General features: G+C 48.8%; 1 protein-coding gene across 2 annotated transcripts in view; it reads left to right on the forward strand.

Moving 5' to 3' along the window:
- Window positions 1-14,998, forward strand: part of LOC133344669 (neuropilin-2-like) — a 44,936-nt gene that overhangs the window by 13,633 nt on the left and 16,305 nt on the right. For both annotated transcript variants that reach the window (XM_061554723.1, XM_061554722.1), the window contains 4 exons: window positions 1,603-1,761; window positions 3,719-3,903; window positions 11,437-11,595; window positions 13,760-13,904. In XM_061554723.1, the coding sequence (XP_061410707.1) occupies window positions 1,603-1,761; window positions 3,719-3,903; window positions 11,437-11,595; window positions 13,760-13,904 (648 nt within the window). The remainder of the gene's footprint in view (window positions 1-1,602; window positions 1,762-3,718; window positions 3,904-11,436; window positions 11,596-13,759; window positions 13,905-14,998) is intronic.

Genomic DNA, 14,998 nt, shown 5'->3' on the forward strand with positions numbered 1-14,998 from the left:
GTTTCTGCTATAACCACCCCACCCCCTCCCCATTGCATTCTGCTTCCCTAAAGTTGCCTCTCAATTAAGCCCGGCGCTTTGAGCTGCGGTTATTTAAATCGAGACATTTGTTGTCGTGATTGCTTGTAAATGTGTCGTTTAGCGTGATGTTCGCGTAGGCTTGAGTCTGTGCGGTCTCTAATGTGGGGATGGAATTTCATAGGACCGTAGATGTACTTCTGTTGAGCCACATGTTTTTAATTTGGCTGTATAGCAGCACATCTTGATATAGCCCGAGGGTCTGTACAGATATACAGCCCCACGTCGTATATCTTCTCACACACCTGTGCAGCTCCACATCTGTAATACCCCCACATCGTTATACTGTTGTAGGGGTGTTAAAGAGAGGGCCCGTTATGCATGGCAGCCTATGGAAAACAAACACAGTGGGCGGGGCTACATAAGTGCACGAGGAGGTGCCCTCTACGACGTCCGAGCCAGACACCCTGGGGGGGGCTGGTTCGAACGTTATGATCCCCTGGGGCCCCACCCCTCAGGGAGGGGTTGGGTATAAAAGGGGATGTTCAAAGGGCTCGAGGCAGTTATGTTTAAGCTAAGGGAAGAAGACTGAAGACGTCTTAGATAGAGCCCTGGACTCCCCTAGTTCGATGTCCTTTTCAGGGCCGGACAGGACTGAGCCAGCGGCGTGGTCCCGAAAGCCAGAGCCGGTGCTCTTGTAAGAGCTGGTCTGGAACTCCGGGTACCGGGCCCGACTTGCCAGTGTCGGGCCAGTTAGCCTCCCCTAGCCCATTAGTGGAGGATTCGGGGCTAGGACAGAGTTAGCTAGGGGTGTATCCCGAGTTATACGGGTGAGGGGGCCGATACCCCCTCGAGTGTGTATATGCCCACTGTCGTATTGTGAAATAAATATACGTGTGCCTCAACCTCGGCGTCAAGCGTCTTCACCGGTACTTCACTGTTATACCTGCACGACGCGACACCTCCTCTACAGGCCTGCAGCTTTACTTACGTCTGTACAGCCGTATACCTGTATGGAAAATCCAGTCCATGACGTTAAGCATGAGTCCTCGCAAAAATAATTGGAATTCAGCATGTGTTTGTTAGTAGGGATGCAGGGAGGGACATTGGTGTTTGTTTATGTGTCTCGCTGAGGAGCCCAGTCTTTAAATGCCCCTCCTATAACCCCACCCTGATCCCCCCCACCCTGATCCCCCCACCCTGATCCCCCATGTATGGTGTGGACCCTGGTGTAGCCGGTGGTGCTGCTGCTTGTGTGCCGAATGTTGTGGCCGGGGATGTGGTTGGGAGTTGTGGTTAATGGTGTGGCTGGTGGTGTGGCCGGTGGTGTGGCCGCTGGTGTGGTTAATGGTGTGGCTGGTAATGTGGCTAGAATGGTATTGTGGTTTGATGTTGTTGTGGTCTGATGTTGTGGCCAGTAGTGTGGCTGATGTTGTGGCCGGGGATGTGGTTGGGAGGTGTGGTTAATGGTGTAGATGGTAATGTGGCGAGAATGGTATTGTGGTCTGATGTTGTTGTAGTTGATGTTATGGCCAGTAGTGTGGCTGATGTTGTGGCCGGGGGGGCTGTGGTTGCGGCGTGCAGTGGGGCTGCTGGTGGGGCGCTTCTGTGGGACGCGCTCCCCGGGGCTCGTGCGCTCCTCCACGGGGATCCTCTCGCTCTCCTTCTACACGGACGCCGAGGTGGCGCGCGACGGCTTCTCCGCCTCCTACACCACCTCCCGCCGCAACGTCACCCGCCAGGGTATGGCGCGCGACGGGATCGAGCCGATGTAAAACCGAAACGCGTGCGCGCGCGCGCGACGGAAACGTGTCAACGAAACTCAAACTAAAAAAAGTGCCGTCCGCGGTATGGTAGGACCAGACGGGAAGACGCAGGACCAAGGACGCGCAATGTCACCCACGGCGGTACAGCGCTCAACGAGACAGGATGGCACGGCTGTAACGTACCACACCACTCCGCGAAGCGGCGGACAGGGAAACCGATCCGACACTAACCTAGAAACAAAGCGAGTGTGCGGCGCTATCATATTATTTTAAAGAACCACTATCAAACAGTTCAGCGGCTCACGATTTTTAATATTTCCCACCTAAAACAATGGTAAACACGTGTAGCAATAAAACAAAACAATGAAAACTAACACGATAAGAGTGCAAAGCGCTCGTCCCGGGGAATATTCAAATCTAAGATCTCTCACCCGGAAATCTCCGAAAAGCTGTGCTATCACTGCCCAAACATCTGCACAAATACACCTTTAACCCGTTTGCAGGGCTGTGAGGGGAGGGGCGATTCTTTGGAACGAGAGAAGAAAAAAAACAAATATCCCAGCCAAATTCAGGAGAGTTAAGGGGGGGTGGGGAAGGGTCACGATTAGCTGGGGGTGGGGGCTGGGGGGGTGGGGGGTTGAGGTGCGAATGCAGCGGTAAGCTCGGCCTCACCGCACCGTCCTCGGCAGCATTGAGGTTAGTCGGCACAATAACAAATCATCGTGCAGACACAGACGGAGCCGGGGTCGCCGCGTGCGCACGCGCGGTCTACCCACTCGAGCGCGGTCTCCAGCAGCCGCAGGCCAAGCACGCGCGAAACGCAGACGGTCAGATCCGCTCATTGATTCCATTTGGCTCACTCTGGGTCATTATTCACATCCCATTTGCCTCGATCCTTTGTTTTACCGAGTTTCCGAATTCACTTCTTTTTTTATTTTAAAAACGGTAGCCATTTGTTTGAATTAAAAATTACTTGCAAGATTGATGGGATGGATATCAATGTTTTATGTCTTTCCAAAATTTTTATTCTGCTCTCAAACAGGATGAAAATCCATGTACCCTTTATATTTTGTCAGATAAATGCATTTAGGACCCAGTGAATACGTTTCAAGGCTAAATAGGCTTACACTTGATGTTCCATATAATCACAGGCTGTTATGATCAGGATGCTACAGTAAAAACAATGTATAAACTACATCCCACAAAAGCCAGTTGTGACCGATAAAGAGCAACAAACAAATTCAGGGCAATTCTGTTTCAAATACGTTTCATTGTTGCTCCGACTTTTCAGTGTAAACGTAGCGGGGTTACAGTACAAAAAAGGCCTGTTATTACAATTGTAGAATTCCAGGTTAGGCCACATATTGAGAATATATCTTCTCACTATTGGATCCTCATTTGCCAGTAAAAAATATAATTGGTAAATACTCTGATGGTGCATTGTCTTTGAGTTGTGCGCCTTTTGGCGTCATCTGGTCCAACACCATGTGAGACTAGGCTCTAAGGAAAGCTGTCTCGCGTGTGGACCAATCAACTTCAAGGACAGTGCATACATTATCAGTTCTGTTTTTTGTTTGCATTATGACTGCAGGTATTGTGGTCTATGCAAACATGACTCCTTGTAAAAAAAGGTGTCAGTTTGGTTGCCAGATAAAAGGGTAAAAAACCAATAATAATTGATCATCTCTCAAGGTTTATCATGAACTCTTTTTCTTGATGCCAGCAGTAAAGCGTGGTGAAAGCTTGAGAGAAGAATCGCTCGACACGTGGCCTCAGACGGAAGACCACACTTGGGATTTGCATGCGGCTGCATAAGCCTTCGTGCCAAGAGCCTTCCATAGTTATGATTACGTTTAATGAGTGTTATATTTTCTTTACTCGCAAGTTCTTAGAAGCGTGTGGCTACTTCATTATCCTCCGTCGATCGCATCCAGGCCGCCACGGGGAGGAGGCGTGCATGCGGCCGCTGGGCATGGAGTCTGGCGAGATCCTCGACGAGCAGATTTCGGCGTCGCCGGGTTTCTACGGGGAGCGGTGGCGCGCCGAGCAAACGCGGCTGCACCACGCCGGTGCCGCGTGCTTCCACGCCCCCACGGAATCCGCGCGAGAGTGGCTCCAGGTAACGCGAACCGGGCTGCGTTGCAGATGTGTCCGTACGAGTTAACGACCCGGAAACTATTTTCGCTCCTGGCACACCGCGTCGGGGACACTCATGGCTGTGGCTACTAGGGGTGCCGCGGTAAGGCGAGATGTTAACTACCTCACCTGGTATGCAGGAGGTCGTAGGTTCAATCCAGAACCCGACGCCTGTATATATTTGGAGTTTGCATGTTCTCCCCGTGGTCATGTGGATCTTTCTCTGGGTCCTCCGGTTTTCCCCCTACACATTTAGAAACATGCGTTTAGAGTATTAGACTGCTGTAAATATCCACATGATCCACCACTTTGTTGAGCTATCATTTGTGGCCAGGTGGCTTCTGAAAAAGAGCTATATAGCTCAGTGGGCCTTGACCTTTTAAAGAAAAGAAATGTTTTATATATTTTTTTAGTTTAGTTCTTCACATGCCTACTTCAGCCGACTGATAATTTCCTCACCCGACACAACACACCAAAATTGATCTGAATGCATCCAATGCCATCTGATGTCAGAAGCTAAGCAGGATTGGGCGCAGTTAGTGCCGGTGATGGGAGACTGCCGCTGCATACTTGGGAGCAGGGCAGCCGATAGAATACGCGCTGTCTGCTTCACGGTAGACGGTAGAGATCCTGTGACGCCATTCGCAAGAGTAGGCCATTGTCTGTCTGCATTTTTTTGTTGCAAAGTTGGCAACAATGTAAAAATTGACCCGTAAATTATTCCATTGGAATATACATAGCCAATAATCGCCCCCTGCTGAGGAAAACTTGGCAGGACCCTCCTCACCGAGTCCTGAGACTCAGTGAGATTTTCCATGGGTTAATCAAGCGTGATAATAATGATAGATGGCAGTGCAGCAGTGGATTCTATATAACTCACCCGCATGTGCGGTGGGTTTTCTCAGGGTGCTCCAGTTTCCTTCCACTTGAAGCCAAATATCTACTCATTTCACTGGCCAAACATCCCAATGCAGGATCCTCCTGATAAAGTCATTAGGCTTTCCTTAGTAAATAAAGGCCATTGTTATTATTATTGACGACTTCCCTTTGCCATGTTTATCTTACGTGTATATAATTATATCATTGCTGACTGCTCTTTTCCCCATCTATATATTCCTCTCTTCTTTTTACCGCCATTAATTGGTGATGACACCTTCCCGCATCGTCGGTTGCACTTGGAGACAAATCATCGCTGTGGGTGATCTCGCGATACAAACAGATGCACAGACGTAACCCGGGCCTCTGGAGGCAGCAACACATTATTTCGTTGCTTGGTTTTTACTCAGGTTGTAAATAGAAGGGAAAAAATGGCGTTACCGGTAATTGCATGAAAGAAAACGGAAAAAATAACTGCTCACCGGTTTGTCGATCATCCACGAAATGTCTAGAAATGAACGTTACATGTTTATCTGCCATGGTGTAATGGTTGGCACACTTCTGGATTTCTGGACTTGTAATCCAGAAAGGCAGTTGAAACAATGGGGCGAGTTTCTTAATTCCGCACCCCCCCCCCCTTCTGTCCACCCACCCTTATAAATGGGCGCACCACATTTTTTGAGTTTCAGTTTTCAGTTTCCAGTTTCATTAGGTATAGCTCTGTGCAACCGCAATAAACAAAAACATGAACAAAGAACATCTTAAAGTGACTATGCGCAACAGAAAAATCCAGGAAAGAACAGCAAAGTCTTCCAGAAAAAAACACCGTATATCAACGCTGTGTGCAAAAATCCCAGTGGGATGCAAGCCAAACAATAACTGAGACAATTTTGAATTAAGTCATCACGCTGTACTTGAACAAACAAACACGGCTAAACCATACGTTTAGCCATGTTTAATCGTTAATTGATCGGCAGCCCGCGTGCGGTGGGGTAAAGTGTTGGGACCGCCGATCTCTTCCCAGACACCTGTTCCGTGTGGAAGAGTAGACACTGCCGGCAGTGGTTTGAGAAAAGCATTTTCAGCGTTGCGCCTTGACATTTTAACTGAGAATCGAGGGCAAACATATCACGCGGTGATCTTAGGCCGCCGTGCTGTTTGTACATTCGCGTGAGCCGATCGGTACATTTGTTACAAAAACTTCACTCAACACGATTACCGGTTCCTGCCTTTCGGAACTGGTAACTGATTCGGGAAACGGTTACTGTTTTACTCATTAACCAGTTTGTCATCAAACAAGCAAAGTGAATGAGGTGTGTATAGCATATTTACGAAAAATCTCTGAGAACAATGGAACATTCAGGGTCCACTAATCCCACGATCACACTCATGACTTTGTGTTTGAGCATTAGCTGCAGAGATTTTCTATTCTCTCCAGGGGTTGGAGATGAAAATGCTTGCTGCGCCGATTACTTTTTCCGTCCCTTTCATTGTAAAGCAGAACTATTTATACTTGGTATACATACTGTCCTAGTTGCATTGCATTGGGGGGGGGGGGGAACAGTGGCGCAGTGGGGAGTGCACGCCATTATAAACCTGGCGACATGAGTTTCATTTCCAGCCACGGTTATTAGCACCAGCGGCGAGTGATATGTCAACTGAACCTGGGCCGCCACCCCCTTCATCAACCACACTGACCAGAATGGTCAAATATGGTCAAACGACTCCCGTGACCAACGCGATGTGGGGTACTTTTCATCCACAGCGGACTGACAAAAAGTCTGCATGAAAATCTCATTTACCTAAATTTTTCTTCACATCGCCACGTACAAACAAACAGGGTAATCATTGCTTAATGCTCGGCACACTAACACAATTGCAATGGCAATTGGAAAGTTACTGTCATACATTTGGAGCCATTTCCTTCAGCCTAAAAGGCAGGCATTTTTTTTATTGAAGCATTTTTCGTTTCTTTAACGGGAATTTTTTTTTTTTGCCCACGTCTGTGTCAGATTGTGAATGGCAGCGTAAGCCCAAGGCACACACGTGTACGCTACTACACACACCGCAAGCCCCCTTCCAACAATCTGAACTTCACAAGAGAGGTGAAACCTGAGCCCGACTGCCGGGCGTGCGTGCGTGTGCCGTGACTCTCGGCCGTGACGGGAGCTCCGTGCTCGCTTACACAAGCGAAGGCGCCTCGCATGTGGAAAAGCCGAACTGGAGTGTCGAGTTTCTGTAAGAAAGTTTGCACGTTTTAAAAAAAATAATAGTTTTATTATTTGACAAATTTTTTTTCTCTCTTTTTTTTTTTGTACGGCACAATGCCAGACATGTAACAAAAGAGTCTCAAACGGCAAAGGGTTTTGATGCACGCATTCTGGGTTTATAAAATTAGCGTCGCCGACACCTGACGTAGAGAAATGAAAGGAATAAAAAAAATTGGGCCCTGCAAGGCCGGGCTTGGACAGCGCAACACGCGCTCCTGAAAATCACTCGTCAGCCAAAAGAATTGGACGTTCTGGTTTCGGCCAACAATATATTAATAATTAACATTACTGTATTACAACTTGGATAACATCATTATTACCGAGGGGTGGCGGGGAGGGAGAAATGAGGTTTAAACAAAAAAACTATAAAAACCTGCTGACCTCTGTCAAGAAACGGTCCGTTGTAATTCGAAGGGGGAGAAGCTTGGGGAACAAAAGGGCGACGAGTTAAGGGAGAGCAACGTTTATGCTGTTGAACTACGGAAACCCACGAGCCGTGCTGTAAACGTCCGGGGCAGAGGCGTCAAGCTTGGAATGAAATCCCTCAGTGGGTGAGGGCGGGGGGGGGGAGCATGGGCCGGGTGGAGCGGTGCTAAGTTTTCCAGCGAGTCCGAGAAAACGCGGCGTAAAACCAGAAAATGTGTCGGCGTGCCTCGCGCGTCCTCCTGGGAGGAGGTCTTATTTTTCTTGGGGTCTCAACGGAGCGGTCGTGATGGGACCTGAGCCCTCATTCCCGATTCTTTCCGCCGAGCTTGAGCAAATTCACAAAGCGCTTTTGTGCGCCACGGCGCCGCTTCTGAAGTCTGGCCGATCGGCGAGCGCACGCCGGTCGTGGTCGGTGGTGCCGGTTTCGGTGTCTGCATGGCGCTCGCGCATCCCCTGGCTTCACGTTCGCTATATTTTGAGCCTGAGGGCACGTCCAAATTTAAAATGATGCCGAGGAAGGGGAAAGGGAAGAAAAAAACACGGCCGAGTGTTGGCAGACAAGTGTAAACTGCGGTTAGTGTGAGCGTGTGATTAGAGTTATACTTGCCAGCGCCACTGCAAAGCATTTCAAATTGCTAGAGTTGCCCTAAAAAAAGAATTAACATTTGTATAACTTGCATATTTAAATTAGATTCTGGGTTAAGGTCTGCCCAAGCCGTAGCCATCGCTTACAGTTCTTAAGAAATAAAAGTGACCTGAATTAATTGTTCAGTCTCCGTGTGAGACTTGCTCTCAGGTGTGTTCCCTCCTTTGGCTACTACTGCATCATTAGTCTTGTCCACAGTCCTTCATCCGTTGGCCAAGGCCCTGCCCAACCCCACAACGACTTAAAAATCAATATCATGACTCTTTAATATTAATATAGTCGGGTTAGGGGAAAGTGATGGAACAGTGGTCAAGATACTATGTCACAAACCTGGCTACCAAAGTTTGTTTCCTGACCTATGGCTAACATCAATGACAAGCCCGCCTTCACCAACCTCCATTGACGAGCATTGCGAAGTATGGGGGAATGCCTGCATTGTTTTATTTTACTTTTATTAATTTAAATTTTTTACCTACGTGACTTTACCGAAAAAAACTAAGAATATGAATGCCTGCATCTCGCATGGAAATGCCTTAAACAAAGCGCAAAGTGTACACCACACCAAGAGAGAGCAGCACAGTTGACGTTTTACCTCGAGGGATACACCCGTGAGGCAATTCGTCCTCGTGTTGGTGTTTTTCTCCAGCGAATCGGAACTCAAAAAATGTAAACACCAGCAAGGATGTGAATGAGCAGAGCTTCAGGTCCCGCACACTGCGAGGGCACTAAGTGCGCTGAGCTTGCCAATGCGGAGCCGCGGACCCTCGTGGCCCCATGCTCAGATGATGAGCGACCGCAGACTATTTCTGTCTCCGCACAGCGTCCATTATTCTTTTATGGCCTTAACCCATTAACGAGCATTCGTAAGTCTTTCATTCTTAAGACTAAATACGACACTGTTTTAAAAGTACACAAGTCATTAAAGTGCATATTCTTATTATTATTTTTTTAGACCTCAGGTATGTAAAATAATTAAATGTCCTCTTAAAATTTAAATCGAAATACTTTTCAGCAATTCACGAAAAATGTCCATCTTTTTTCAATCTTGAGCGTGCTTGCTTTGGTAGTAAGTAGCCGCATCAAGGTGATCTTTGCACCGTGGCGCCACTTTGGAGAGGCTGCTACGAAGGACCACAGGGAGCATCGCCGCTTGATTTAGCCAATTATAATCAAGAAGCACTCATTGTTGTCAAACCCAGTTAAAGAAGAAACCGCCATCGGAGTCTCTAATTACCGGCATAGCTTTTCGCAGTTGTGCTGTACAGCTTCCTGATGTGTGTCGGGCCATAATGCGTGCTGTTCGGTACGATGTCCAACTTTTCGCTTCACGTGCCGGAAGCTTCTTCCATTCAGTTCCTGAAGAAGACCTTGGCACAGGGGCACCACGGTGGCAAGATGTTAACTCCCACGCCCGGTATACAGGAGGTTCGTGGGTTTGATCCCGACACCTGTATATGTGGAGTTCGCATGTTCTCCCCGTGGTCCTGTGGATTTTTCTCCGGGTCCTCCGGTTTTTCCCATCAACATTTAGAATCAACGTGCGTTTAGAGTATTTGGCTGCTTTAGATTTCCACGTGATAAGCCGTTTCGTGGAGCTGTCATTTGTGGCTAGGTCACTTATAAAATAATCTCTAGCTCAGTGGGCCTTTCCTGGTAAAATAAGCAATAATTTAGTTTCGGTTCACTTGGAATCAAACATCGGGCAATGCGCAGTACAACGCACGGTACGAGCAGAATGCACGTGGAGGCCACCGAGCTAAGAGTGCAACGATTCAACAAACGGATTGCAGCGTATCGCATTCGACCATCAATCATTCGCTTGCACCTGCTCAGAGCAAATCTGCAGTCTGCGATCGATTTTGAAGAAGCTCCCGGCATGTGGAGCGAAAAGTGTTGGGACGCCGTGCCGAGCCAGCGTGCGGTATGACCCGTAAGCACATCCAAAAGGAAGTCTCTGCTCAGGGAAAAAAGACGAACCGTTGCCAGAGCCCGCTTATGAAGGCATCGTTGTAGTAACCGGGGAATTCTGAGAGCCAGCTAAAACAACACCGGCGCACGTGATGTATTATTTTCATTCACAGCTCTCCGTCTTCCTCAGCATGATGGCAGAGTTGCAATATGGCCGGTGAATCGCTGCACCGCAAGCTCTGTAGCCTGCTCGTTTTAACCTAATTTCACAAGTGTTCGGCAAACTGTGTGTTTTCGGACCGGCCAATTCACCGGAAGAGAGTGTGTCTGTGGGTGCAGCAATGAACAGTGTCCTGGTGATTTGATGAGTAGGGGGGGCGGTGGTGGTATTTACAGATGTCAGCACCATTCTGAGACATGCATCATCTTCATTACCCATCTATTATTATTTATGTGGCAACACGGTGTTGCAGAATGTGCATTGTTTAGTATTGGAAATTGTAAAGTACTCAAATTAAACGCCTTTCTGTGCTGTGAAGAAGGCCATTGCTAAGCATCACTTGTTTTGCACATTTTCTTAATAAGGCAGTGTTATTGATGGATGTGTTGAGTTTTGTTGTTGTTATACTTGTACAGCTATTAGGCAGATTTTTTAAACTTATTTTTATGTGGTTACGTACACATGCGTCAATCGCCTGTGATTTTAACCAAATTTTATAGTGTATTATTTCATGGTCTCAAACTTGGTCACCAATGACTGCACAAATAACAGCATCACAATAATATGGGATTTTCTCTTAATTCGACAACATTACTCTTCAGCAAGGCAGGTTGGAAAGGGATGCCGCCGTAGTTTGTGACTGTGAGGTCACTCGAAGGGATCTCAAAGTAGTTCTGTGATACCCACTTCCTCGGACAGTTCATTAACACATGGTGCTGTGCCACTCCGCGGTAGTTATGGATTCTGCAGCTCGTGACGTGTCTCTAGTTGGCATATATATATATATATAGACTTGGCATACATTGGGGAAAAAAAGACACAAATAAAGACGAATACATCATTCCAGTGATAATCATTCCCTCCACTATGGGGACCTCATTTGCCAGTAAAAATATGATAATTATGATAATCATTCCATCAAGAAAACAAACTGATGAAAACAAAATCTCAATAGGTAAACTATTAAACAACTTGCACAAATACAACTCTCAAGAATGAATTTGAACACTTGTACAAAAACAACAACAACAATCACCATCATTATTAACCACAGCTCGGGTTGTTTGTCCGGCTCAGCGCGGTCGGCCCACGGTGGGATCCGGACAAGACGGCTCGTGCCCACGATGGCGGCCGGCTAAGCGGGCGCTGCTGTGTTGCCCTGCTGTGCAGGTCGACCTGCGCTTCGTGCGTCTGCTCGGTGCGGTGGCCACGCAGGGAGCGCTGGCGTCCAACTCGACGGGCGCGCCGTGCTTCGTCACGGCCTTCCGGCTCGAGTACAGCACCTCGGGGAGCGACTGGACCGTCTACCGTGACGTCGAGAAGAACAAGGTGGGAGTCAATTTTCACACCGCCTGAACCGAGGGGTTTATTTGCGGCGCCGCGTGCGTCGTCGACGCTGCCTCGTTTAAGAGGTGCCTGGGTGGCTCGGAGTCAAAGCGCTGAGCCAGCTCTACTGACAATCCTGGGCTTGAATTTGGGCTTCTGCCGCCTGTGATTACGCCAGGTTTTCTATCGAGTGTATGCTGAACATGTTTCGCACCGTACGTAGCCAACCGTGCTAATCGGAGGTGCGGGGTGAAGGACAACAAACTTAACGCGAAAAAGAAGTTCTAAAGAAATTAGTTTTCAATCTGGATTTAAAAGGGCATAGGTTCCGGAATCTTCCTAATATCAGAAGGAAGAGCGTTCCAGACGGCCGCAGAGGCGCATTTGAAACCGCGAGTTGAAAGCTTCAGCTTGGTCAACTATGACTGCACAAAACAAATATGTAAAATATATGTTAAATGTATGCCCCGAGGGTGGATGAAGAGGCTTATAGAACTGACTTGAGCTGTACTTGTTTTAACGTGTTCTGGGGCTATTCTCTGACACAGGGTGATGCACTATTAGCTGCAAGAGTCCCACTATATCCGGGAGGTAAAATTTTAGATTGCACAAAAAACGATAATTGAACTGGGATCCAATGAACGTTATTAGATGGAGCCAAGGGCTCTGAATTATTTCCAGAAGCAATCACATTTAGATTATACAGTCATCACACACACACACCATGTTACCCTAACGTTAAGTTACGTTCCACCGTGCTGGTTTGAACACGTTTCACCTGTCAAAGCACGTAACATTGACCCCGCCTAAAAATCCTGTGCGAAATCATCTTCCATTTCTCGCGGCTCGTGTCGGGTCATTGCCGGTGGCGCAGCGTGGGTTGGCATGGACCCTGGTGCAAGGAATGCAATAATGCCTCCCCCGTAGAATATATCTCCTCCTTCTTCATAGTCCCGTGCCCCGGGCCCCTTTTGGTCCGTGGCCCTCGGTGCAGTTGCGCCGTCTGCGAACTCGACAGCTACGCCATCAGCTGCGAGCACCAGCATTGGGAGGCGATGGCCCTCGGCCCTGCATTTCTCGGTCACGCAAACACCGTGCGGTCGGTGTGGTGAATTGAAATCAATAAGGAAAATCGACTGATCAATTGGAGTGAGATGGGTAAATGTCATCGCAGACAGTTCGACCAGACGTAGCTTTAATTGAAAGCCGGGCGGCTTGCACGTGAGAGGTCATTTCTGTTTGATAGCTCAGCCCTTGTGCACCACCAATCACTTCCTCGTGCCTTCGGTTAACCTTTCGTGCGCTAGCGTGCACGTTCCTGCGTGTGAAAATGGGAGAAAAACCTGACACTGGGCCCAGCGTCTCCTCTGTCTCTCCTCCCCATTTTCTTGCGACGCCTCCTGAAGCACAAGCACACGCCGCACTGCAACTTTTTTCTTATTTTACCCTCGCAGTAAATCACTGTGAGCTCCTGTTTAATTGATGCCAGGCGTTCTTATTGCCACTTTACGTTGAATGTTTTTTTCGTTAGGGGAAAATGGAATTTGATTTGTTTCATGAGGAAGGGGAGAACACATGCCACGAAGACTGTTTAGGTTAACCATTTCATTGTGTGCATATGTGTGTGTGTGTGTGTGAGAAATGGCGCAGTGGTTAATGAACTGCGGTATGAACCCAGAGCCTTGAATTTTATTCCCAGCCATGGCTAATAGCAGTGGAGAGCGATGTCTGAATCAGTCCTTGGCCTTCCCTAGGTTGTTGCAGGTAGTCCACCTAGCCAAGCTGGCATGTGCTGCTGGCTACACCTCCCCCTGCCCTTCTAAATAGGTGCTCGCTAACGACACTTGCCACCAACAGTCTGTTCAAGGCAACGTGGGGAGGTGGAATCATTGTCTCCGTGCAGACGAGAGTTACAGTGCAGACGGTGGCATCGCGCGGGGAAGGTCCAACCGTAAACAACTACCAAAAGGAAGGAAAAAAACCTGAACATTCCATAAATGACTTCACACTTTGTACGTCCTGCGACCGTGCATACGGGGGTGGGGGGGGGGTCTCTCTATGGGATGCCGCATTCTTATGCACCCCCACCCCTCGTGCCCCTCTATCGCCTGCTACTTCACCACAACCACAAACCGCCACCACACTCTGCCCCCCCCCCCCCCCGCAGGTGATTCAGGGTAACCGCGACGATGGTGGCGTGGCCCTGCACCGCTTTGCGGAGGCCGTAGTGGCGCGGTACGTGCGCGTTAAGCCCGTGCGGTGGCGTGGCGGCCTGGGTCTGCGGCTGGAGCTCTACGGCTGTCACATCTCCGGTGAGTGAGCGCCGAGCACTCGCTCGCTCCAACGCTCGCTCGCTCGTGCGCTCGCTCGTGCACTCGCTTGTGCGCTCGCTCGCTCGCTCGTGCACTCGCTCACTCGCTCCATCACTCACTCGCTCCCTTTCTCACTCGCTCACTCGCTCGCCCACTCACACACTCACATCTGCCGTGTATGTTTTTTTAATGAGTTTTTTTTTTTCCAAAAGAAAAATCCCTCGCCCTCCCTACGTCCCTCACTCTCGCTCTCTGTCATTTCCTCTGCTTCTCTGTGTTATTTTTGTATGCCCCTGTGTGTCTACTTGCACAGATTGTTTGGCTGTATGTCTGTCCATCTGTCTGTATTCCTCTGCTTCTCTCCTTTGTTTGTCTGTCTCTCCATCTGTGTGTCCGTGCCTGACGCTGCTCACGTTGGGATGGCCGCCTCCTCCTTGCGTGTTGCACGTTGCTCCGACGTGTTTTCTCCGAGCTCTCCGTATGTATCGACATGCACCCGCGTGCCCGAGTGCCAACACAAGCCTCATCCCATGCGTCCTCCCCCTCTCCCCCCTTTGTTATTTTTTTGTCAACAACCTCCGACGAGGCATGCCATCTGGACATTGGTAAATTATTGTGAAAAAAAAAGACCTTGCCCCAAACACACGAAGGGGGCATTCGTCCGGTTAATCCTCCTGACCTCTCCCCCTCCCCCTGTGCTCCAACCTCACCCTAGAGGCCCCCCCCATACCCCTCACCCCTAAATAAGTAAGTAAATATAAAAATAAATGTCCCTGAGGACTACCCCAGGTGGTTAAATGTTCACTGGTGGCTTTCCGGCGTGAAATTTATATCTCCGTGTCTAAATGTCTGGAATAGAAGCAGACCGGAGCAGAATGCACGTACACGCGCTCGCTCGCTCGCTCGTTCGTTTGCTCGCGCTCGTCTATCAGATTCCAGGATCCCCCTCGGGGAGACGTGGAGTGAATGGCGTCTGGGATAATCGGCCCGGACTGCACGCCATCCCGATAAGAGAGACTCGGAGTGACGATGTCTAATGAACCGTCACCGAACAATTGCCATCCAGGGTGCCAATTTAACTTTTTTTTATCAGC

Source organism: Lethenteron reissneri, chromosome 20, assembly GCF_015708825.2.
Source record: "Lethenteron reissneri isolate LAM-NWPU_2019-01 chromosome 20, ASM1570882v1, whole genome shotgun sequence".
Lineage (NCBI taxonomy): Eukaryota > Metazoa > Chordata > Hyperoartia > Petromyzontiformes > Petromyzontidae > Lethenteron > Lethenteron reissneri.